General features: G+C 38.2%; 1 protein-coding gene across 4 annotated transcripts in view; it reads left to right on the top strand.

The window, feature by feature from the left end:
- Positions 1 to 27,516, top strand: part of LOC125460384 (DNA-binding protein SATB1-like) — a 141,009-nt gene that overhangs the window by 49,199 nt on the left and 64,294 nt on the right. For all 4 annotated transcript variants that reach the window (XM_048547834.2, XM_048547851.2, XM_048547827.2 and 1 more), the window contains 2 exons: positions 16,029 to 16,238; positions 20,000 to 20,155. In XM_048547834.2, the coding sequence (XP_048403791.1) occupies positions 16,029 to 16,238; positions 20,000 to 20,155 (366 nt within the window). The remainder of the gene's footprint in view (positions 1 to 16,028; positions 16,239 to 19,999; positions 20,156 to 27,516) is intronic.

Below are 27,516 nucleotides of genomic sequence, written 5' to 3'. Positions count from 1 at the left end.
GTCATGAAGCCTACAAAAAATAATCCACAGATATTTATTCTCACATGTAGTGAAGTATTTTGACGTAAATGTTTTCTTAGCCTTGGTTATAAATCAGAGCTGTTGGAAATTACAAGTTCCTTTGAGGATTCAGATTTTAACTTGTGAAAATTTTTGGCATAAAATGCAGAGCAACTAAATCAGTTCTGTTTTTATGGCTTTTTATGGCTTATTTTCACAAAGGATAAGGTGTAATTACTGTGTAATTACTTAAAAATATTTTTTAAATTGTAAAATGTTATAAAATATTATAAATAAAATATTATAAAAACATTTTTAAAATATATCACTGAAATTCACATTCTGGGAAAATGTTATTTTTAGAATTGTAGAAAATTCTGATACCTGGGTACAGTCAAAAGGAAGTAATCTCTTTGAATGTTTCAGATACCATTGTAAATGTTGAGTGCAAAGCTCATGTAGTTTATATCAACCGTTGCAGTCTATTGAGGAATTACTTTGAAATCATTTTCGTGTATCTGATACTTTAAATAATTTATGCTGTATCCTTCATGGAATGAGGCAAGTTTATTGCAATTGTGCCTTTTCTTTGGTTGATGCTGATGGTCGTAGTGGACATTGGTGGTTTGCCCTTTCCAGTGACAATGTAATGAAATCTTTGCCGAGGAACTAATGATGGCGGTAATATTGTTGCAAATTTGCTGACTGATGTTTTATAATTGATTACCAGAAAATGACAACGGTGTATGTCTCAAATCATGCCACGTTATTTTAGCAAATATGGCAAGATATAGAGAGTGTTTAGAGCTGAATTTAACTGAGAACAAAGGCAGATTTGGGGCATGTGACAAAAACGTATTCCCCAATCGAAACCACCCACCCATTTCAACAATCTATGAAAGCAAGAGTTCAGGTAGCTGCTTTTAATGGGGTATTTGTTGCATATCTCATTATATACAGCCCTTGGACCTTTACAGTTCCAGCCTCCTTTCCCGAGCTGTGGGGAACTTGGCAATTTCCATGAGGCAAGGACTGAGTAGACTGTGGAGAGAAGTGTCACCTTCTAAGCACAAGTGTATGCTTTAGGAGCCTCCATGATCGGTGCCTACCCCAACAGCCTTGACAAAACGACTCATCTTCACACTTCCCCCAAGCTCAACTACATTTCAATAAGATCACTTCCATGCTTCTAGACTCCAATGCACACTAGCCCAAACTACTCAACCTTTCCTCATTTTTGGCAGCAGCATAATGAACCTTCTCCAATGCCAATTTATGTTTCCTCAGATAAGAGGCTAAAACCTATTCAGAGTACTCCAGCTACAGTCTTACGAGTGCCTTATATAATTTAGCAAAACCTCCCTGTTTTTATACACAATTCTCTTTGAAATAAAGGCAAACATTTCGCTCGTCTTCCCTAATACTTGCTGAACTTGGATGCTAGCTTTTTGTGATTAATCGACAAAGTCTCCCAAATTCCTCTGTTCCGTATTATTCTGAAATATTTCCCCATTAAAATAATATTCAGCTCCTCTATTCTTCCTCCCTATGTACGGAATCTGATATTTTCATTTATCATATTGCATCTGTCAAGTTTTTTGCTCACTCCTTTAACTCATCTGTATCTCTCTGCAGACACCATCTTCGCTACTTGACTTGCCACCTATTTTTGCGTTATCTGTAAACTTAGCGATAATACATTAACTTTCCTCATCCAAGTATTTAATATATATTGTAAGTAGTTGTGAGCACTGATACCTGTGGCACCCCACTAGCCATAGGTTGCCATCTTGAAAATGCCCCTTATTCCAATTCTCTGGCTTCTATTAGTTAGCTAATCTGCAGTTAATGCTAACATTTTGCCTCCAACACCATGCTGTCATATCTTATCAAGAAGCCTACTATCTGATACTTTATCAAATACCTTTTGAAAATCCACATTTACTGACTTCGCTTTATTTATCTTCACATAGTTTTATTAAATTTGATAAATATGACATACCCCACATGAAGCCATGCTGGCTCTGCTTGGTTATCTTATGTATTTCTAAATTCTGTGCCATTGCTTTTTGTATAATAGACTCTAATATTATCCAAATAACTGATGGTGCACGAGCTAGTCTACAGTTACCTGTCGTTTTGCCTCCCCTCTGTAGATAAAGGTGTAACATTGGCAGTTTTCCGATCCTGTGGGAGATTTCCAGAATCTAAAGATTCTTGGAAGATTAATACCAATGCATTTACAATCTCTGTAGCTACTTAATTTATTATCCTGAGATGCATCTCTTCAGGTCCAAGGGACTTATTAATGTTTAGCCAAATTATTTTCTCAAGAATGTTTTCTAGTGAGAGTTATTGTGTTTATTTTCTCCCCTCCTTTTGCTCGTTGACAATTCAGTAATTTCGGAATGGTGTTAGTATCATCTAATGTGAAGACTGATGCAAAGTATTTATTCAACTCCTCAGTTCCACCGCAGTTCCCATCCACATTGCCTTCAAATGTCCTGTGACATTCCTTTGTTTAATATAATTCAACATGAATGTTTAATTCTGCCACAAGATGCTTTCTTGTGTTATCTGACATTTGCCGTTTCAAGGATATGATTGTAGGTATAGAGCTGACATCATTCGTCAACATTATACAAATTACAACTTTATGCTTGTAATAATTTATGGTGTTTTCTAGATGTCTGTCATGCTTAATGTTAGCAAGTTACGGCACTGCACAGCCATTTTCAATCATTGCTGTGAAGATAATTAGACAAACAAATGCAGATTATCACAAATTGTGTAATAAAACCAAAAAAGTGACAAAATAAATGTACAAAAATGTGTTCTGAAATAATGGTTGAATTCATTTATTCCAATATTTTAAAATAGAAATCAATTTTACAATGGGAAGAAAATCTTGTAATTATGTAGATTGTTTTATGTCACCACTCTGACTGTCACTGGGTCAAAATGCTGGAATTCCTAGTGGTTCAAGAAGGCAGTTAGAGATGGGCAAAAAGTGTTGGCGCAGCTAGTGACATCCATGTCCCACAAGAGAATACAGAAAACTATCAATAGCCTAGGGGTTACCATTGATCAGAAACTGAACTGGACCAGTCACATAAGTGCTGTATCTGTGAGAGCAAGTCACAGGCTAGGAATTCTGTGGTGATTAATTCGCCTCCTTTCCTCCAGTGTTTAAAAGGCACAAATCAGGAGTTATGGAATACTCTCCACCTGGTGGGTGCAGTTTCAGCAACTGCCAAGAAGCTTGGTAACATCTGAGACAAAGCAGCCCATTTGATTAGCACCCAAACCTTAAGATGCACTCTGTTCACTGCCAATCTATAGTGGAGAAGTGTGTACTATCTATTAAGAAAAATACAATAATCATCAAGGTTCCTCTAAATTCAAAATCCACAAATTCTAATATCGGGAAGGACAATGTCAGCAAATCCAAGGGAACACGACTGAAAAGCTACACGTGATTCTGACTTGGATCATGTAACTGTTCCTTCATAGTAGCTCTGTCAAAATCCTTAAGCTCCATTCCAAGCAGGACTGTGGCTTTCAAGAAGCCAGCTCACCTCCACCTTCTTAACAGCAATTAATGATGGGCAACAAATACTGGTCCACCCAACAATGTGCCATATCCTGTGAATGACATAAAAAATGGAACAGCAAAAGAATCAGTGATGAAATAAATGACCGGTTGACGTATCAAAGAGATGTCACTTGATTGATAAAGGTTGCCAGGATGTGAGGTCAACCCCTCTGCTCTTTTTTCAAATCAGTCTGGGAATGTTTTACATCCATTTGACAAGATAACTGGAGCTTAGTTTCGTATGTCATGCATGAGATAGCACCAACTGTAGTGTGATAGGTCCTCAAATATTATTCTCCTGTATAAATACCTATCTGTTATCTAGAAGCTAAATATTGAGTGAGTATAATACAGAATTCAAACTGTGATAGTAACTGTTACACCTGTAGATGGCTCTGTGATTGGTGCCTACAGTGTTAAATGCATGTCTTGTAACACTGTACAAAATCTTGTATCTGTTGTAGTGAGTCAATGAGATTTGCTGTCCTTTACAATACTAAAATATGGGGTCAGTTTCCCCTCTCAGGGTGAAAAGGAGAGGTTAGAACCATGCTTGGAAACTGCCCTGCGCTCTGATATTCATGGGGTCTATCCATTGTTGGCCAGAGTGCTTGCCATCCTAATAAAGAGAGAGAATGGCAGGCTCTCAAAGATGGAGCATGCTCAGAGGCCTTCTAGCTAAGAAGCAGATACAAATTCAGTCGAAAGTAAGTGAAGGCCAGAGTGCATCAAAATGAAGCTGCCGCCTCACAATTTTAAGCATGAGTTCTAAAATGGGCAACTTTGCAGTCTGGCTACCGTAGGAGAGGAGGAGCCCTTCTCTCGGATGTCCTCTACCCAGGCAGGAAGGGAGAGCTTACTGTATGTTCCTCAAGATCACTGAGCTCCTCTAGAGTTCTACTGCCCACATCCAGTATCAAATAGAAAAAAATTCAAGTTTTCTGGAATTCAGCGCCGAAACCACTTCCCACTCGGTGCGCACCCTCACCCAATGATCAGGAATTTAGGGCTGGAAAACACTAGCAACGTATTTCTTCACAAAGCCATATTGGTGACAGCTGTAGATATAGTAAACAAAATTGCAACATCAATCTTTCTAAATGATTCAAAATTTTGCGACAACTCCATACAGAGGCAATCCTCTCCTACTGAAGATGTAAAATGGACAGTGTACCACTACTTCTGGTGACACTGCTTTGTTGTTGTCATGCTAGCCTTGGGTATTCAGACTCTCAGATTGTGTTCAAAGATGTACATAGTGTTAAATGCTATGTTTGTGCTTCTGAGTGATGTAGATGTCTGTTCATCTTTTGCACTTAGAGACGCTGAAGGCAACATTTCCATTTCTGCTAATTGTAGGATCTTCAGTGATGTGACTTTCTCTTGTTCCTGCAGGAGACATAGGCACAACTGGCTGAGCCAGCTTTCATTGCTCAACGGTAGTTGTACTTGAAAAGGTAGTGGTGAGCTGCCATCTTGAACTGTTGCAGCCCATTTGGTGTTGGTAGACTTACAATGCTGTTAGGAAAAGAGTTCCAGTATTTTTATCCAGTGACACTGGAGAAATGGTAATTATTTCCAAGTCAGGATGGTGAATAGCTTGGAGGGGAACTTGCAGCTGGTGGTGTTCCCACGTATTTGCTGTCCTTGTCCTTCAAAATGGCTGTTGATTTTGACAGTGCTGTCTAAAAAATCTTGGTGAATTTCTGAGGTGCATCTTATTGATGTGTCACATGAATGTTACTTGTCACTTATTACCCCAAGCCTGGATATGACGCAGGGCTTGGTGCATTTAGACATTGTAAAGACTGTACAGGTTTTTGATTGTATTTTTGATCATGGACTAAAATGGGAAAAGCATTGTTTTAAAATCAAGGACTATGAAAGAAATTGCTGCATTTTTAAATATGAAGTTACTGAAACTTGATACATACGTTGTTGACAATACTGCTTTGTTCAAGTAGTAGAAGAAGACGGTCGTAGATGGCCCAACATCGAGGTATGTGTGTGGATATCCTCTGTGTGCTCTGGTTTCCTCCCACACAGTCCAAAAATGTGCAGGCTAGGTGGATTGGCCATGCTAAATTTCGCATAGTACCCAGTGATGGTTAGGTTAGGTGGGTTAGACAATGGAAATTCGGGGAATGGGTCTGGGTGGGATGCTTTTCGGAGGGGCACTGTGGACTTGCTGGGCCAAATGGCCTGTTCCCACACTGTAGAGATTCTATGATTCTATGAGAAGTTGCAGAAAAAACTCAGCAGGTCTGGCAGCATCTGTAGAGAGAAAACAGAGCTAATGTGTTGAGTTCCATGATCCTTAGAACTTTCTTCAGAACTCCTTCTGAAGAAGAGTCACTGGAACCGAAGCATTAACTTTGTTTTCTGTCCACAGATGCTGCTAGACCTGCTGAGTTTCTCCAGCAAGTTGTGTTTTTGTTTGTTCTAGTCGCTATAAGCTGTAGTGTTTAGCCATTAACAAAGAGACTGTGATGTTAGTATACCGATTGCCTCGTGCCTTCAGCAAAGAAGCGAAAGGACCTGGAGAAAGGATATCTGAAGAACAGGTAAGCAAAGGAAACATCTTAACAAACCCTTTGAGCTGGTGCTAGTGAACTATGTTTCTGAAGAAAGATCTAGGCCCGAAATGTCAGCCTTCTTGCTCCTCTGATGCTGCTTGACCTGCTGTGTTCATCCAGCTGTACATCTTGTTATCTCTATATTTCCATTCTGTTTTTCCTCTACCCATAAAATGATTTTTTTTATTGTTCCTGTCTAAATGTGTGTTAGAGTTTCAACTAGTAGAGCCATATATTGATATTGCATAGCTGTTACTTGTGATTTACGATTACTTGTTTGTAATAAATAGTAGTTTTGGTTAAATGTTTCTGGCCAGTGTTTTCTGTTAACTTGATAACAACAGACAGATAAATTGGGAACCTTGCGTGTTGTTATTTAATCATTTTGTGTCCTGGGGTAGTGGGACTTGAAATTCAGTGCACTTTTCCAAAAGGTTATATCAACATGCAGTGCACCAGTGTCTGAGCAGTCATGAATGGTGCTGCACATTGAGCAATCATCATCCCACTTCTGACCATATGACAAAGGGAAGTTCATTGATGAAACAGTTGGAGTCAGTTGGGGTCAGTACAGTCTGAAGTTGGAAGAACACAGCAGGTCATGCAGCGTCACAGGAATGGGAAACGCTGACGCTTCGGGCCAGGACCCTTCATCAGGACTTGGGACGGGGAAGGGAGCTCAGAAATAAAATGGGGTTTGGGGCTGGGTGAAGACAGGCGTGGTGGTGATAGGTGAATGCAGGACGGGGGTTGTAGAGATTGGTAAATGGGAAGGGTGGGGTAGATAGGTCAAGAAGGCAGGGATGAGAGGGAGGGCTGAACGTGAGATGAGGCTGGGAGTAAGTATATTTTAAAGCTGTGTTGAATTCTGTGCTGAGGCCATTGGGCTGTCAACTCCTGAGGTGAATGAAAAGGTTCATTCCTCCAATTTTTGTGTGGCCTTACGTGACATTGGAGGAGGCCCAGTATGGACATGTCAGTAAGGAAGTGGGAGGGCAAGTTGAAATGGCTGGCAACTGGAAGGTGGTGTTGATTGGAGCATACAGAGCACAGATGCTCCACGAATCTGTCACTGAGTTTGCCTTTGGTTGCTCTGATGTAGCAGAGACCAGATCGGGAGCAATGAATGCAGTAGACCAGATTAGAAGACATACAGGTGAATCCCTATTGGAATGATTGTTTGGGGCCTTGGTTGGAGGTGAGCGGGAGGTGTAGGGGCAGGTATTGCACTTCCTGCAGTTGAAGGGAAAGCTGCTGGGGGTGGTGGGGTTGGTGGGGAGTGTGGAGCAGATGAAGGAGCTATGAAGAGAATGGTCCCTACAGAAAGCAGATAGGGGTGTGGAGGGGAATAGTTGGGCCTATAAGACACTACTCTCTGGAAATCCTCCAGGGATTACCTGGCACTGAGGTGATTGACACCCAGCATCTACAATCATCCTCTTTTGAGCTTGGTATGATATTAACCAGGAGAGCCATCCATCTAAACCCATTGACTGTAGTTTTTTAGAGCTTCTTGACATCAAAATTAGTCAAATGAGGCTCACAGTTAAGGGTTGTCAGTCTCACCTCCCCTCTATCCATGTTTGAACCAAGGCTGAAATGAGGTTAGGAGTTGATTGGCACAGGCAAAACCCAAACTAGCTGTCATTGAGCAGCTTTATGTGAAACCACAGCTACTTGATAGCCCTTCTGTTAATGACTCCTTTGGTCGTTTTACTGATAATCAAGAACAGGTGTATGGGATGGTAACTGACCAGGTTGGATTTGTCCTTTTCATGCATGGTTTATACCTGGGTAATCTTTGACACTGTTCAGGTAGGTGCTTATATTGTAGCTGTACTGGAATAGATTAGTTAGGGGCATGGTTAGTTCTGCAGCACAAATCTTCAGGGCTATTGCTGGAATATTGCCAGGCCCCAAAGCTTGCGCAGAATCCAGTGGCTTCAGCCATTTCTTGATATCACATGGATTTGAACCGACTGAAGATTGTCATCTGTGATGCTGGGTAACTCCAGAGGCTAAGATGGATAATCTACTTGTGGCTGAAAATTGTTGCAAATAGTTCAGCCTTATCTTTTGTACTAAGATTTAGGTTAGCCATCATTGAAGTTTATGATTTTTCTTTTTATACACTCATGGGATGTGGACATTACTGGCAGGGCCAGCATTTATTGCCCATCCTTAGTTGCTCTTGAGAATTGGCAGTGAGCTGCCTTCTTGAATTGCTGCAGTCTATTTAGTAATGTTCATATTTTGGAGTAGCCTCCTCCAATGAACCATTTAATTATCCACCACCATTCACGAATGTATATGGTAAACTGCTCAGTTGGCTTGGTGGCACTTGTTTGATTCAGGATAATACCAGCAGAGTGAGTTTGATTCTTGTTCTGGCTGAAGCAGACTTGCAACTTTCCTCCTTGACCTCCCCCGAGAGTTGAAGATTCTCACAATCCACTGCTGACAAAAACACTGCCAACAAAATGGCTCAAAATGAAAGATTGGAAGATAATGAACCAAGGACCTGCCTTTGGGCAGGGCACACATGGACTTGAATGAATAACAATTAATGTAAACAATGGACAAAAAGCTTGGATTGGAATGTATTTGTAAAACACGGGAGTTATTACACTGTTATTAGGTACCCTCTCCCCTCCCTCACAGTGTTCCACTGATTCTTGTTAAAACATGCACCTTACTATAACACATTATTTGGATAGTTTCCAAGTAGTGCATTATAGCAATGGTATGCTGTACATGCTTAGTAAATTTTATCCTTCAAACAATTAGCAATTTTTCATGCTTTTGATTTTCAGCTATTTTGAATTAAACCTCTTTAATGTGCATCAAAAAGTTAGCACAGACCTGCTGCCAGTCACATGTAACCTGGGAGAAGCAAATTAACTGGTTGTTTAAGTCAGGCATTTATTTCCCCTTCCCCTGTCAAAAGCTTGAACATAAAACTGCCTTATCTTACAGCAAAGGGTTTGTTTTTCTGATTTGAATAAAAATGTCTAAAAATCTGAATTCACATTTGCTTTTGTTGCCAGAGTTGATAAAATACAGAAAAGCAACTTATTCCAAACCGAAATTCATGCATCCAGAGCTGATTGAGAAGACGTGGGCCAATTTCTCCCTCGAGTGCAATGCACAAAGCTCTGTTAGTTAACATTTTGGTATTCCTTGACTTTCCATGGAGAAATAAATGCCCAGGGAATGTCTGCTCCATCACGTTTATCCTTCAACACATGAACACTTTCCTTTTCAATTGACTCTAGTCCATATGTTCACAGCAATGTTGGGCTTTTGTGCGTTTCTCCATAACAGGCGCAATCAATCTAGCCATAGATAAAACAACCCTCTGCTCACTGTTTGGAAAATGAACTTTTTGTTCGTTCCTGTTGTGATAGTTTACGCTGATGACCATCTCCCAGACCTTTTTACTGTATTTACAGGAGATCGGGAATGTACAAGATTGGCCTGGGCTAACCAAATCTCCAGTTTTAATTTTCTTTAATTTAAAAATCTAATGGTCTCACATTTCCTAACATTACATTTCTGATGTGTTTTCTTTTTCCATTCTGTGCTCAATGTTGTTTAACTTAAATATATGACTCTATTCCTCTGTAGTTTTTGTGATAGGGAATTCTGTAACCCAAAATTGGAGACACAGGGCTGGATTTTCACAGGTTTGGACCAACTCTGGAGGCCTTCAGGAATGTTAGTGGATGCAGATGTCCTACCCCCATTTGTGGCAAATGACTACTGAGTGGTTCAGGATAACACCAGCAGAGTGAGTTTGATTTCCTTTCTGGCTGAGGTAGACTCGGAACATGCCCTACTCATCCTGCCCCTGACAGTGGAAAACTATGGCAAACCACCACCAACAAAACACTGCCAAGGAAGTGGCTTAGGATGTATCATCGGCAGATAATGAGCCAAGGATCTGTCTTTGGGCAATGTACACAGAAATGATTTTTTTTGCTGATGGAGGGAGAAGTGGTGTGTAAATCAAAAGTCAACAGGGCCATTTTGCTTTTCCAGTGGCATTAGCCTTTAGTATGAAAATTATAAATTTATAGAGGAGGTATAAAGACTTATGAATTGGAGAAGTCTATTTAAGTGTGATTATCTTGAGGTTGTTTAATTACCCGTTCTTTAAAATGGAGTAAAACAAGCTGCAGCTGTCATTTAGAATTAAAAAGCAAATATCTGCAGTTACAGTGTGTTTATTGACAGATCATCTGGTTCAACTGTGGAAAAAAATACTGATCCCACAGTTGCAAATGCTGACCTTCACTGTTGGCAAGGCAGATGTCACAGCTAAACTTGTTATAAATGCTTGATTAAGTCTCAAAAGCTCCAAACCACTTGTCTTTGTGAGTAGTGATAGTGTTGAATTTGCATTTTGATCGAGTTTTAAGAGGCTGCTAAAGGATTAAATGTCTTTGATATCTTTAGTGAATGTAAATTTATTTGCTTTTTCAGGAGATTGACAACTTGAATCATTTAAAAAACTGAAATGGTTTTCATAAATGAGAATTTCTTTTCTCCCCCTATCAGACATGTATAAGTGAGAGCTGTTTTAGATTGCTAGAAATCCTGTATTCTTCTCCAAATTTGAGGTCTGTCCATAGGAAGTACTAAATGAGTAGTTATGAATGTTTCATTGAGGTATGGGAGCATAACAATATTGAGGTGACGTGGGAGTATGAGGAGGCATGCGGGCATGGTTGGACAGGATAGGTGAGGATATCTAACATTCTTTCCTCAGCATTCATCTATACCCATGGTCATCTTTTGTGGACCTAACTCAATTGGTCCTCAAACCCCTCTGTCCAAGAGCAAAATTTTTAACAGCAGAGTGACTACAATGAAGTCAGGTTTGCTGTGTCAGGAAGTTTTCCACCTCAAAATGGCATAATTCCAGCCAGTAATCCCAAACTCTACATTTTACTTCACACAGGTTTAGGTTCATTACTTATATTAGCCATATCATCACTACATCATTTTGGAATAGTGGCCAAGAGCACTTTCAACATTTGCAAAGTATGTTTAACATATTGTACGTGGGTAACAATTTATTCAGTAAATTGTAAAAAATTGTGAATTGGAAAAAGTCTATCCTCGTAGGAAAGTCATTAATTTGTATAAGCACTTGGCTATTAGCCTGTCATTTACTTTTATAATGACTTAATGAATGATGTGCTTAGTTTAGATGTATGATTAAAATTGTTTTAAAATAGATATTTTAGCATAATGGTTGGGACTTTTGTTAATGGTGAACCTAATTGATGGTGATGGTTTTGAATAGCATACCATATAACAATCTGAAAAATTTTGTTTATTGTCATTATACAGTAATGTCTGGAACTGATACACTGATCATAATGATATAATGTTGTCATGGCATATTATAAAATGTTTCATTTTTATCGTGAATAAAATCTGTGTGACAATTCCAACTAAATATGCAGTCCTCATAACACTGAATTTACTGAATAGTACCTCCAGAAAACATTCCAATAATGTTATTGCCAGCTGTAAAGTAGAAATGTGAGGAAATCAGGGCAGAAGTTATTTTGGTGTTAAGGCTTTAGCAATAATTCACTAAATTAATAAAGAATAATTTATAAGTTTGCCCAATTTATGTGACATCAAAAATTTGAACTAGCCAAGACAAAAAATGTATATATGTCTGTATATGTTATATGTCAAACTCTTTGAAAATGAAGTTTGTGTATTCACTTTTTTGCCAGATTACCTTATGAGAAACATTCTCAATCTCCACAAAGTAGGCATACAATTCTTGAAGATGTTCTATGCTTCTTTTCCTTAACACTGCCACTATTTCTATAGCCTGTTTAGCTCATGTCCTTTCCTGAATCTGAATTGATCACAACTAATGTCATGACTTGCTTCAGCTTACAATCTACCGGCTAGGCTCTTTTAACATTAGGTTGGGTGCATATAACATCAAAACTAGGGTGCATTACTTTTCACAATATTTTTCATGTTTGCATTTTTCTCCAATGATTTAATTGAGATTCTCATAAAATTTTCCACCATTCTCCATATTGTATATCTCCTTAGACAATTTGATCAATTCTTCTGTTGCCTTTTCTCCAAGCTGTTTTATTATTTCTATGATGATTCAATCAAAGCCCTTTCCTGTCTTCATTTATTTTGTGGAGGATGATCAGGAGATCCTGAATCACTCTGGCAAATCTCTTCTATCCCCAGTTCTAAATCAGTTGGCTTGTCATCTTTGTCATAAAATAGAAACAACAATTTCTACTGACATGGAACCTTTAACATAATGAAATATTCCAAGGCAATTAACCAAATGTTTGGCAAAAAGGTAGGTTTTAAGAAGTGCCCTAAATGAGACAAGTGTGGCAGAAAGAAGGAAAGATGCCGTATGGGAAGGCCTTGTCCAGGCATTTAAAGCATGGCCATCAATACTAACGTAATTATGATTAAGACTACATGAAAGACAAAATTTGACAGCACAGTATCACAGATAGGTGCAGAGTCGGAGATTACTGAGACAAGGAGAGTCAAGGCCATGGAGAAAATTGAAAATGAGGATGAAAAGTTTAAAATCAAGACATTACTTGCATGGGGGCCAACATAGATCAGTGAGCTTGGTGAGATAAGGGAATGTGACTTGCTGTGCGTTAAGATGCTTGCAGTGGTGCTTTGAATGGCCTCGATTTTGCTAAAGGTAAATGCAGGAGATAACCAAGAGTGCCTTGTTGTGATCGGGTAACAAAGGCATTGGTCGGGGTTTTAGCAGAAGCTGAAACACGGGCAAAGTTGGGTATTGTTACAGATGTGGAAATAGGCATATGGTGCGAATATGTGGTCTAATTCTCATCTGGGGCCAAATGTTAATTTGATATGATTTGATTTATTATTGTCTCATATACTGAGATGCCGTGAAAAATTTTTTTTAGTTTTGGGTGCAGTACGTACCATACAAATGTACTGGGGTAATGGAACAGAGCGAAGAATATAATGTTATAGCTGCAGAAAAGGTGCACAAAGAGTGAGATCAATGTCAAATTTAAAATTTGAGGCGTCCATTCAGGAATCTAATAATAGCAGGGAAGAATCTGTTTTTGAATCTAGTACCAAGATTGTGAACAAACTGGCTTAATCTTAGACTGTTGCCAGGAAGAAAACTGTAGTCAGAAGCTAGGAACAAAGTATGAATCAGGATTCCAAAACAATGGCTTCAGTGTTTCTTGTCTTTAATTGGAAGCAATTTCTGTGTGTCTGGCAGCGGATGTCAGATAAATTGTCTAATAATTTAGCAACAGTGAAGATGTTGAGAGAGGTGTAATGAGAGCAACTGACCGGATATCAGTAGCTTACATGTGAAAATTAACATGTCCGTGGAAGATGTTACCAAGATGCAGCATGTGGATCAAAAAACTGGATGAAGTCAAGGATTGACCTCTGAGGACTCCGGAGATTTCTGTGCTGATGCAGGAAGTGAAAGACACTGCAAGTGATTCTTTGGTTAAGATTAGAGAGATAGGAATGAAAACATATGAGTGCAGCCCAGGACCATGTGGGAAAGGCATTGGAAGAGAGTGGCATGCTCAGCCAAAGACGCTCACTGGTCTTCAATGCGCTTTTTCTATCTGCTCTTGACTCTTCGGATTGTAAAAAACGTAGGATTCTTCTGTGTGTTTATGATGCAGTGGTAGTGTCCCCACTTCTGGGCTAGGAGGCCTGGGTTTGAATCCCAACTGTTCCACAGGTGGATAATAACATCTCTGAACAGGTTGTTTAGAACATGTTGATAACTCTATCAATTCCTCTTTGTGCTTGCTTACCTTTCCTTCCTTCAGTCTATTCTTTATTTTCTCATCGAGATTATCCATTCTTTCTTTTATGCCATTGCTTCAATTTGTTATTCTGCTCATCCCATCATTTCATACTTACCTGGTCAGTCTCCCTTCTTAAAAGATGCTGTAAAGAAATCAGAGCTAGTGTGATCATGTCAAAGAATGCAGTCTCAAAACATAAAGAATGAGGAAAGAAATGAAGGAAAGGAAAAATTAAGGAAAGAAGGATCAAATAGTGAATTAGAGTGTCTTGTGCAAGTTTGAAATGTGGACATTGAGAAAAGTCGAGAGAAAGTCGAGAGAGTTGCAAAATGTTATCCTGGAACAGAATGTGGAGAATTTGTTGAAGAAAACACAACAGCCTTGGAAGAGTTCCCTGAATGGTAAAGGAAAAAAGTTTGTAAGTCAATAACCTCATAAAACGACAAGTTAGATTAATCATTTTCTAAGGCATGTGATACTGAAGGAGGTAATTATCTATTTGTATGTTTGTATGCAATTGAAGGAAGGTTAGAAAGATGTAGACCAAGAGGAAGAAAGAGAATGATGATGTTAGACAACTTGAAATTGAAAATGAGTAACTTCTATGAGCCACTGAAAAGGAAAATGCAAGACCACAGCAATTGCAGTAGAGTAGTAGCCCTGTCCCGAGGCAGGAGAATAGGTAATGTGCGGCTCTTTTGATACACAATAGAGTACAACTTATCCAATATTTGAATTTGTGAAGAATTTTTTTTCAATTTAAATTTGATTGTATTATGTGTACTGTCTTTACCTCAACTGTAAATCAGTCAGAATGCATGAAGAAATCACTACTGATACATTTTTAAAATGTTACAATTGACAAGACAACAAATGGGGATGAATTGTATTTTTAATAACTTGGGGTTATTACTGTAAATTCTGTGCTTCACCCTTCTGTTATTGTAAATCTGATAATGGTCATATGTACAGCTGCAGCCATCCATAAAGTGGTTAAAAGCGCAGTGACTGTTCCAAAGTGAACATTAAAGGTAGTCAGCCATTTTATGCACAGTCAGGTCTGTAGGGAGCAAATTTTTTTTTGCAGAATCAGTACTCTATGGTTTATTTGGCATCTGCTTAGGAGTCATTGAAGTGTGCTCTAACATTAGCTTGGCATCACTTTGTAACAATATGTTACCTGTGTATGAATAAAGTTGATGTGTTTATAGGAGTATAAATGATACAAATATTCTCTGAGAAAGAAAGATCTAAAAATATTTATTTCATTGTTAGAATCACTCTGAACAACTGATTTGTGTGACATCAAAAGCTGATGTTTACAAACATTTATATATATTAACCCCGTACAAGTTGTATTCATTTTCATGTGTGGGTATTTTTACAGCTAGCACAACATCTGTTAACAGATGGCAACGAAATGCACATTAACATTTACATAGTGAATGCTCCATAGTCATAAGGTCTGTGCAATTTTGTCTTCTTTTGACTTTATTTTTGCTTTTGCCCAACATTTTTTGTTAGGATATATTTCAATTTTAAAATGCTTTCTCAAGGTAGTTTTACTGTTTCAAAATTGCTAATAAGAATTTTTTTAGACACAAATGTGCTGAGAGATCACCAACTGTATGCTTATTGTGACTGTAACATTCCTGTGATTGTATAGACTACAAAATTGTTCACCCACTGTTTCTGCAACATCATTCCTACTTAACTGTCCACAATTGTGCAATTGTAAATTTTGTCTCTATGTGCCTTGTTAAAGATCTACATAGTGTTCTTCAATATTCTGGTTTATGTCATGAATGTCAGTAGACTGCTAGAGAGGACAGTTATAACATTTGACTTACCATTGTGGCTTTTTCTCAAAGAATCTAATCGAGCATTAATGTATTCTTATTACCATTGAACATTCTTGCTGAAACTCCAGCACACCAGTGAGAGAATAATTAGCAGTTCCTGGTCAAGTTCAGTTCACAAAAATAGTACTATTTTGTCTCTGCTTATTCTTTTACACAGGGTCTATTGTCTGAAATTCTCAGAAAAGAAGAGGACCCAAAGACTGCATCACAATCTTTGCTAGTCAACTTGAGGGCAATGCAGAATTTTCTAAACCTGCCAGAAGCAGAAAGGGACCGTATTTACCAGGATGAAAGGGAGAGAAGTCTCAACGCAGCCTCAGGGATTGGAACCACACCTTTGATAAGTTCTCCTAACCGTACCCAACAGGTAATCATCAAACAAAAAAATCCAATTTTGTGTATTCTTTTAGCTGGTCTTGAAATTCTACTCTGATCTTTTTCTTCAAGAGCAGCCTTTTTATTGAACAGTATTATGACAATAATATTATGCTCTGTATATTGCCCAGATTATTCAATTTTATAATCCCCGAAGAATAGAATACTTAATAATAATTATTTATGTTGATGTGGAATACTGCTTGATTTGATGAATTTGAAAGAAAAATACTGAAAAGTCTAAAATATCCCACTTTTTGTAAAAGGAAATTGCCAATGCATTTTATGATCCTTTTCTCCCAGTGGTCTTGTTTGACCAGAAAATGAATTTGTAAATTAGGCGTGGAGGTAGTGTGCCTCATATATAGTGCTTTCAAATTTTCAGTGATTCATTTCAGTGCCTGAATAATCAGGAATGGTATAGATCAGGTGTGCTCATTTCCTTCTTGATACTTTAGTCCTTGCTCTGTCCAGAAAGCTCTGTATGGTGATGGAGACACAAAGGATTTACTCTGTAGAACATTTTGGTGAATGAGCAAATTGAAAAATGATCACTTTGGAGCCATAATTTCAAAAAAAATCTTTCCATTTCTGAATCAGACATTCATGGAACAAAGGTTTCATTTATCTCCTGGCCACAGGCTCCTTCAGTAAAATTAACTTGAATAGTCTCAGTCCTGTAAATATTAAACATAGATCTGTAGCACATAACTACCCACAAGCTGTGGTACAGTTGACACCAAGACTTTAAATCGAAGTGGCAATGTGTTGAGAAACACAATGTAATTCCCCTATAAAATTGAAGGAAATAGAATTTCATGTTAACAGACTCAGTGTTTGTCTGCTGATATTTTCACAGCGTAATTTCAAGCCCTGAATAAAACTAATCTATTCAGAGTTGAAAGGGATAAAATCACAATGCTGTGTCTAGGATTCTGAGATTGGGTGTAAGACTGTTGTGGAGACAGAAAAAAATGTATTTTTAATGTGTACCTGATCATGCTACACATTTTTTTTTTGAGTTCTGGGTACATAAAAGAGTGAAGGTGCTCCACTTTGCAACACGAATACTCATTACAATCAGCACAGAATGGTACTTAAATGATAGAAACTTTAAAAGGTTTTTTTATAATGTTGGCATGCCATTTGTAATGTTAACAGTCATTGTAAATTTTTACTCTGTAACATCTGTGGTTAAAACAGTTGTAGATTGTTAATAATATTCATATTGTCATTTACGTTTAAGCAACCATTTGTTATAAATAAAATTATTTTTGGCATCTGTGCTATAGGGATCTATTTTTGTAACTTGGATCGAGGGACAGCTGCATTGTAGATGACATTTGATAAACTGCCACATAAAAATGTTGCTGCACAAGTTAAGAGCTCATGGTGTTGAGGGTGATATTTTGTTATGGATAGAGGATTGGTTAACTAATAGGAAACAGAGAGTTGGGATAAATGGATCACTTTCAGGTTGGCAAACTCTAATTAATGGCATGCCACAAGGAGCGGCTTCAACTAGTTAGGAAATGTATTACTGATTGCATGAAGGGATAGACTCTTGTAGCCAAATTTGCTGATGGTGCAAAGACAGAAAAGCAAGTTGTAGAGAGGACACAAAGAGATATAGGTAGGTAAGTGAGCAGACAGATGGTGGCAGATTGAGTGTAATGTGGAAAAATGTGACATTTTCTACTTTGACAGGAATAGAAAAACAATGTGATATTTAAATGAGAAGATCTGCAGAATTGTGAAATACGGGGTGGGGGGGTGGTTCTTGGTGTCTCTGTACATGAATCAGAAGTGTTAACATACATGTAAAACAAGTAATTATAAGGTAAAATGGAATATTGGCTTTTTATTACAAGTGAATGAAGGATAAATCTAGGAATGCCTTGCTACAGCTCTAAATAGCATTAGTAAGACCATACCTTGAGTACTTTATACAGTTTTAGTCTCCTCAATTCAAAAGGGATATACTTATTAGTATATCTTACCTGGATTCTTGGATGCAGTTCTGGAATCTACATTATAGGAGGGATGTGTTATCACTGGAGATGATGTAGAGGTGATTTACTAATATGTTTCCTGGTCTGGACAGCTTCATTTATGAAGAGAGATTGGACTAATTGGTGTCGATTTTCTTAGAACAGAGAACATTATGAGAGGCATTGATAGAGAAGACAGGAAGAAACATTGCCCCTTGATGAAGGGTTCAGTGACGGGGCAAATATTTAAGGCAAGGAGCAGAAGTTTTAGAGGGAATACGAGGAGAAACATTATTATCCAGAAACTGGTGACAATCCAAAACTCAGTGCCAGAAAGGATAGTAAGACGCTGAAACCTTCATGAGATTTAAGAGTTACTTAGATGTACACTTGAAATGCTAAGGCTTACAAGGCTATGGGCCAAGTTCTGGAAAATCAGATTGAAATACATGGTTGTTTTGTACTGTTGCTAATGCAGTGAGCCAAAGGGCCTTATTTCGTGCTGCAGCTCACTATAAGTCTGTTGATACATTGGTAGCAATTTAGATAAAATTTGAGAGACTGATTTCTGGAATGAAGAAGTTGTTTTACGAGAAAGGATTGAGTGGGTCGAACCAATACTTATTCAAGTTTAGATGACTGAAAGGAGATGGAAGTGCTGGAGTTGATCTCATTTCCATTCATTAAACATCAAAAAATAAACCTGGGTTCCTGGTCCTGAATACTCTGCTTTGATCCCTATTCAAGATACATGGATATGAATGGGACCAGATCCACCTGGTCAAGTTATCTGCTAATTCCCACTTTCAAGTCTAAGAAATAAATGTGGCCATACACAAGTTTTCAGAGAATGGCAGCATGCAGAAAGTCCTGGCTTGGGCTCATCATGTTCAGAGGAAGTAAAAGGGCAACAAAATTGCCAATGTGGCAATAAGTAAGAGTATTGGTAATTGTTAAGTAACATCTTGGGAACATTTATTTCATTGATACTTATAGTGCTCACCAGAATGTGATTATTTCTTCAGAGCCTAAAGATTTGTTTAAAGGAAGAGGAGAGGGAAGATTTTTGATATTCTTATGAAATGTTCTTGATTCTTGCATCAGTGTTCTGGAGTCTTCTTATTTTAATATTTAAAAATCATATTTTTTAAAATTATGTTACCTGCTGTGTTGTTTTCTGTAGTACCTCATTTTAAATGTTATTAAGAAGATTTTGATCCTTTAGCTTAATCTTGTGATTATTAATTAGAAGCAATGCCCTGTCCTAGTTTTGGCTTTCAGAGCATTACCTGACAATCTCAGTGGTGGCAGTGTCAATGCTTAAGCAGCAAAACACCATGAGAACTTCAGTAAATAAATGCATTTCAATTTGGCAACATATGAGTGCAAAGTATCCTTTAATTCTGTGAGGGTGAACAAGTTTCACTGCACAGTATACCGATAATTAATTGGTAATCAGCAAATTACAGAAAGCATTGTAGACACTTGCAAATCATAATTTGGGAAGTGATGTCTCATTCTGAATGTACTTAAACATATTTAGGAATTGTCCTCTCCCACAGACTTTGGGAAGAAAAGTGCTGATTGTGCTAAGTTCCAGATAACCACCGTAATTCACTCAAGCGTGTACTTTTTGTAAGTTATGTGTATTTTATAATAGTGGAAGAATCCCATTAAGGCATTATCAGCAGGGAGATATTCCCTTTGTGTTTATACTTCTTTCTTATAGTATATTATTAACTGAGATTAAACCTTTATCTAGGTCAAAACGTCCTCCATTACAACTGAATGGAATGGTAAATCGGAAGGCTGTGCACTTAATATTAATGCTTCCATTTACGATGAGATTCAGCAGGAAATGAAGAGGGCCAAAGTGTCCCAAGCATTATTTGCTAAGGTTGCAGCAACAAAGAGCCAGGTAAGAAAAAGGTGCAGTCTGCTTGTACGACAAAGTTGATTTCTGATAAGCTCATACTAATTGACCATCATTCAGAACCTTTGCTGTTTAGTCGCTTATATTGTAAAAAGTCTTCATGGCTCATAATACTCAATATAGCTGATAAGGAAAGTAAATGTGAACCAAGCACTTTTGCCTCATTTGTCAGTACAAGTTATGCATCAAAAGCAAACTTAATGTAGTTTTATGTTTTATCATATTACATTTATTTTTACTGTTTTGATTATAGAAATGACCATTTGCAATGTAATCATAAACAGTTTTAATAGTTTTGTATGACATTCTACTTACTGCTATTTGAGTTGAGGAGAACTAGAGATTATATTTGCATAGAGAAGGTAGATTAGTATGGCTCAGAGACTTTGTCATGATTTGCTTTAAATGGCTTTTTAATTGTTAATATCAGTGAGAAAAATGGGATTGTTCTTGTGCTTCTCTTCAATTGGAATAATTCCACCTGACCAGCAATCTAGGTAGGCATCAAAACTTACTGAAGGTATCCAATTTCTTTAAAGGAAACAACTCTTGCGAGTCAGAGCTGAAAGTTTCTGGTAGAGTGTCAAGAGTTCAAGATTAATTGAAGTAGCCCTTGCATCTTGGTTCACTGTTTTATGTTCAATGTGTGGACCTTCAGTGCAATAAAGTGTTGGCTTAGCTCAGTCGGTGGCACTCTCACCTCTGAGTTAGGACTTGAGAATGTGTTTTAAACTGGGACTTTTACATAATTTTAAGAGATTGTTGCATTGCTGGGCTGCTGCCTTTTAGATGACGTGTTTGTTCCAGAGGCCTTCTGGCTGGATGCAAATGTTGGAAGAAAAGCACAAAGTTGTTCTGGATATCTTGCTTTCTTTCTTTAGATGACCCTACTAAAAATAGATTAATCAGTCAGTCATCTGTTTTTACGATATGCTGAAACTAATTGACCATCATGCAGAACATGCACTGTGTTGACACTTTTGTATTATGAAACGAAAGGTTGTTTCATAGCAGAAAATGTTTGATTTGGATGATATGAAGAACAGTTGTGAACCAAGTAGTTTTGCTACATATGTGGGTGCCAGTTGCTCATCGAAAGTAAACTTAATATAGTTTTCCATTTATATTTTAAAAGATTACTTTTCTTTTTATCATTTGAATATGGAAATGACCATTTTCAATGTTACAGCATTCAGATTTTAATAGCTTTGTTGGACAATCTTTTGCGTGCGAGTTTATGGGGGTGAATGTATCTGTTTGAATGATTGCAGCGTCTTTCAAATCTGCTGTTGGTATTTCCTGCATCACAAGAGTGATGATGATTAAAAGTAATTAAAAGTAACTTATGTGGATATAGAGTGATTTTCGGCATCTTAGGGACACAATAAGGTGTTATGTAAATGCAAATTTAGTTTTCATGATCAATAAGAAGTATAATAACAGTCATATTATGTTGATGTTGTTGTTCCAAGTTTTTCTGAACATTTTCAGCATATTATTGTTTGTTTCCAAAAATAGCTGAAAGCACACAATATTTGCTCCTTCTTCATTTATTGACCTTAGATTTATTTGTACTGTAGTATGTACGACACTACAATCACTAAGCAGCAATAATTACTAATTGAAGCTAATGAACATATTGGAAAAAGTAGTTTTTAAGTGTTATAGGGAAGAGTATTATCAACAGTCCCATTCAAAATGGCAGAAACATTTGTAGATTGGGAAAGTGAATGCTGGGTAGGTTTTGTCAAGGTTTTTGCTGAGAGTCACAGCATTAGATCCTACCTCCAGGATCCCCAAACAGGTAGAGGAGTGGGAGGAGATGGGGGGAGGGGAATAACATGTTCATTCTGTGAACAAATGGATTTCCCAGCATGAGTTACAAATGGTGACCAGCTCTTAGATGTTTGATACTGAAGCATCTTTAGAATTGCACTGACCACGTGACCATGCTGTCTTCTGCATCTGACACTCTTCCCCAGTAGTCTTGTTTTGAGATCTGAGGGGCTGCAGGAACATGACCTTTCCAAAGGACAGGGAGAAGAGGCCAGCCTCAGCCTCTCAAAACAAGGTGGCGTAGTGGAAGGTGAATGTCACCAGCAAATATGAGGCCCCTCTAATCTGGCGACATGTGCCACCAGGACTCAGGAGCTCAGGGCAGAATGACAGGTAACTTCCAAAATACATTTAGAACCCCGCAGTTTGATGTTGTCAGCATACTTCAGGACAATAAAGCACATAACATTACCTCTCTGTACAGACAACTTATCACATCCCCATCTGAGCAGTAAACAATTTCACTATATATTGCCCTATTACCTTCTTGCACCCATTCCTCACAGTCACTCCCTACAAATGATGTCCTTGCATCTTCCCCAAACAAATTAACACCCTTCCTCACCTTTAACAAAAGACTGAACTTGGTGAGAGGCAGAAGTTGTGTTTTTTTGGAGGGGCAGTTCTGTCATGACAAATCACATCAATTAGTCACTGCCAATGCAAATCATCTGCACTATAGAGAAGAAGGTCTTGCCCAAGAGACTGCAGATGTTTGCAATAATCTGTCTTAAGACACTGAAGCACCGTGATCATTCATGTTGAGGAAACTGATTCTCCGTCTATTCATACTGTGTTGTGAGGTCTCATCTCCCCCCAGCTTGATGCCCAGACCTTTGCCGTGTCTAATGTGATATGGCTGAGGAGCAAGCAACTTAAGGTGTTGACCCTGCTCATGCTGTTGACAGTAACTTTGCTCCTTTTGCACCCCATCAGAGATGCCAGGGATGCAACAGATATGCAGCAGTCCTTGAAGAAGCCTGACAGACGGCACTGCAACTGAAGATTAATGAAGTTCTAGAAAAGAAAATTGCCTTCTAAGAAGTTGGCAATCCCAGATGATAGTATTGTCTGAAAGAAGGGCTTTTAACAGCAGTCTCTCATATGGCCGTCACAGGAACTGTTCATTGTAAATGATCTGTTTGTCACTTCGTCAGAAGGAGTTTTTCCGTTTGTGCAGTCACCTTGGCCACCCTGATAATTTTTCTGACAAATCAGGATGCCAGCACCTTGTTCGTAAAATCCTCAAAACTAATAGTTAAAATTATTCTTATTTCTTTTCTTAAGCAATTTCACTATTTACCCGAGAGATCCAACTGAGTTCTTTCTTTGCTTCGGGAAGATCAAGTTAGTTTCCTGATAATTTCAGGGAATTTAACTTCCCACCGTCGTCTGAACCCATACATACTTGACTGTAAAAAGCAAAATTCTCCAGTGTTTGGGGATTGAACTTCTTTTATGGTGACCATTTACAGCTGCAAAAAAAGTGGACAACTAACAATGCCAGCTGGTAGGATATTCCTTCAGTTCAAGCTCACGTCAGACAATAATATAAAAGTCATTCAGGTTCTAGCATGAGCTTATTTTCATCTCAGAGTGTAGCTACAATAAGGTAAACAGACAAAAAAATGAAGGAATATGTCAAAGCAATGACCATCATAAAATATATATTTTCTTAGTTTCATAAGAATTATTTATAACTAAGCTGTAATGTTGTTCACGTGTCCAATAATATAAACTGACCTGAATATGAAAATTGTCCACTGTGTCACTATTACTGCTCAACACAAATAACTGTACGCATTACAGAAGTTAGGCCTCAGTAACTCTTGAATGAAAAGAGAGTTTTGGAAGATACCTCCAAGTGACGCTATTTACCATCTTCAAGAAAACCAACTTGAATAGCATTTTGATCGAGTCTGTGGAAGGGGTGCATAATGCTAAGACTTCAAATCCTACATGAACTGCTAGTATATGTCATAATGACAATTTTCAGTTGACGGCACTATTTATCACCAGTGAATGTAAACACAATTTCAGGACTCAAAGGATACATAGCACACAATCAGTGATAAGGCAGAATACATGACCAAGAAATCAAATTATTATTTTCCTTTACGCTAAGAGTTAGGATACTGCTTTGTATAGATCTTGACAACATCAGGCTTTACTTCTGTTCATACAGCAACACAGGTATATTTCTTTGTACATGTGACTGTTCAGAAAGGGAGACATTATGTAATATTACATAATATATTTCATGAGGAAGGGGAGTATGTGTGCCGCTTGCTGAATGAATATATAGTCTGCCACAAAACACACCCAGAGCGAGAACTCCTGTATCAAAGGGAGGTTTCTACATATTGAAGATTTATGTGTGGCTAACTTCCTTCCATTAGAGTACTGTGGTTAAATCTTATCGCCTGTCTTTTGTCTATTTTAATGGAACATGTCTCTCAAATGTCTGCCATGGAACACATGATAAATTCAGTGCCACCTGTTAGATCTTGCCTTGAATTGCACAGTAAGTACAGTGGAAACCTTTCCATTATGTGGACATGATGTAAACGTACATCATTTGAAGGACAGCAGATCATTAAGGATTTCCAAGTTCACTGGCAAGTCAAAATAATCTGCTGCAGAGATCCAGTTCTTCATCAGGCTTGGCTTTTGGCACAGGAACTTCCAAGTTCAAACAGAAATCCTGATACAGTGATACCCATTACTCCTGGTCCCGATAAAAATTTAGCATCCACATTTACGATCCACTTTCGTCAATGAAAACTTGGGAGAAGTCTTCCAACAGTAGCTGTTTTCTCTGAAAAATCATTTAAAAGTGGCAAAACAATGCTTTGCGTTTGGCACTGAAGGTTAAGTGGAGAATTGGGTATTTATAACATGATTAATAAATTCAAGATTGTGTGCTTTTAAGATTGGAAGATATATTTGCAGTGAGTGGAATGCTTATAACAAAGTACTGTGGTTTCAGAGTTGCAGAATCAGAACAAAAGTGCTTTACACAACCTTAGAATTCGTGAACATATTTATGGTGATAACTCGACCGGGAGAGAGATGAATATTGTTTGAAGTAACAATGTGAAACTATGGTAATAAACTGAGCATTGTCTGGTTGTGGGTTTAGAATGGTATTGTACTTCATAAAATATGGAAATCACGTATGGTAAAAAGATATATTTAGAGGTATATTCATTATAGAACATGAAAATTTCATAAGTATACAATCTCAAAATTTTCTATGTTTTAGTGACTAACAGTTTTTTTTAATGGATGTTGAGCATAAAATCCTAATATGGTGAAACAATGTCTCTGAATTAATGAGCATTATCTTCTCATTTTGAATTGAATTTTTGATCCCTTTGAAATTTGGTATTCTTGTGATTCTGTCCTGATCAGCATAAGCTGATGAACTTCAATAGGATGCCTTTTTTTTCAAAACTCAAGTTCTGTGCTACCAAACAACAATTTGTATTTACGTTTATTCAAAGTACTTCAGATTCTGGGGATCTGAAGGAAGAACAAAGTGCTTGTGAAACTCAGCATATTGGGCAGCATCTGTGGACACAGATAGATAGAGAAGCTAAAGAAGAAGAGAAGTTATTAGACTTGAAATGATAACCCTGATTTTCTCTCCAGATAGTGCCAGACCGGCTGAGTTTCCTGAGCACTTTCTACAGCACTTTTTACACTTCTCTTTCTATGCTTAAGCTTTCTTCTGACAGGGTTGGACAGGAAGGAGAGTCTCAATTTCTTGCAATGTGCAGTGAAACCTAACAATTTTTCCAACGTGTTTTGGAACATATTGAAACATCAACCTTTTCACTCCACCAGGAATCATTTAAGCAGCTTAAAGAGCCTAAAATGTTGTTCATTTAGAACTTGCTGCCCTGTGGCCTCATTGTAATGTGTCACAAGTGCTTTATGCAGCTTTTTAATCAAGGAACAAAATTGTACAAGAGTACTAGCTATTTTCAAGGCACCCTCCTTTTAATCTACCTCACTACTGAAGGAAAAGATTGGTGGTCAAATTATTACAAGTTTAGCTGCTAGCTGTCAGTCATCAATAACTGGTGCATTCTCCATGGCAACTCCTCTACCAAACAGAACCCACTTGCCAATCAACTAGCACTTCCCTTTCAGATAGTAGAATTGTTGTTAATTGTGAGATGTTCTATTGAGCACAAGACAAAAAGCTTCACCAAAGAATGTTTTTGTTCTTTGCAATACTCATTCTGTGCTGCCAAATGACTGTTTGCGTGACTGACTGTTGCTACCAATTAAGGGGAAGCGATGGCCTAGTGGTATTATCACTAGATTATTAATCCAACAGTCCAGCTAATATTCTGGGGACCCAGGTTCGAATCCCATCATTGCAGCTCATGGAATTTCAACTCATTACAAAAAAAAATCTGTAATTAAGAATCAACTGATGACAACAAAACCTTTGCGGATTGTCATGAAAAACCCATCTTGCTCACTGATGTCCTTTATGGAAGGAAATCTGCTGCCTCCTCACCTGGACTGACCTACATGGGACTCCTGATCCACAGCAATGTGGTTGACTCTCAGCTGCCTCAGCAATAGCTAAACAAGCAACTCAATTGTACCAATTGCTATGAAGCCTCAACAAAGAAATGAAAATGAATAAACCACCTGACATCAACCTAGGCACTGGTCATGACAACTGTAGAAACAGCCCCATTGGCCCTGTCGAGTCCTTCTTACTAACATCTGGGGGCTCAAAATTGGGAGAGCTGTCTCAAAGACTAGTCAAGCAATAGCCTGACAGTCATATGCACAGAATCGCACCATATAGACAATATCCCAGACATCACTACCACCATCCCTGGATATGTCCTGTCCCACCAGCAGGACAGGCCTAGCAGAGGGGACGGCTCAGTGGGATACATTCGGGTGGGAGTTGCCCTGGGAGTCTTCGCTATTGACTCCAGACACCATGAAGCCTCATGGCTACAAGTTAAACATGGGCAAGGAAACTCCTGCTGATTACCATGCTTAGGAATTAGTACTCCTCCAAGTTGAACAACACTTGGAGGAAGCAATAATGTGGCCAGGAGACAAGATGTATTGTGAGTGGGGATTGCAATGATCACCACACAGAGTGGCTCGGCAGCAGTAGTACTGATCAAGTTGGTCGGGTCCTAAAGGATATAACAGCTAGAGTGGGTCTGCAACAGGCAGTGAGGGAAGCAACAAGGAGGAAAATTTACTTGACCACATCCTTACCAATCTGCCAGCTGCAAATGCATCTGTCCATAATGGTAAAGGTAAAAGTGAACACCACACAGTCCTTTCAGAGATGACATTCACATTGAGAATACCCTCCATATGTTGTCCGTGCTATCACTGTGCTAAGTGGCATAGATTTCAAACAGATCTGGCAACTCAAGACTGCGCAACAGTGAGGTGCTTGGACTGTCAACAGCAGCAGAATTATACTCCAGCACAATTTGCAATTTCACATCCCAGCA

The sequence above is a fragment of the Stegostoma tigrinum genome, chromosome 2, assembly GCF_030684315.1.
Source record: "Stegostoma tigrinum isolate sSteTig4 chromosome 2, sSteTig4.hap1, whole genome shotgun sequence".
Classification (NCBI taxonomy): domain Eukaryota; kingdom Metazoa; phylum Chordata; class Chondrichthyes; order Orectolobiformes; family Stegostomatidae; genus Stegostoma; species Stegostoma tigrinum.
The sequence above is the reverse complement of the archived record's forward strand: the minus strand, read 5'-3'. Positions and strand labels throughout refer to the sequence as shown.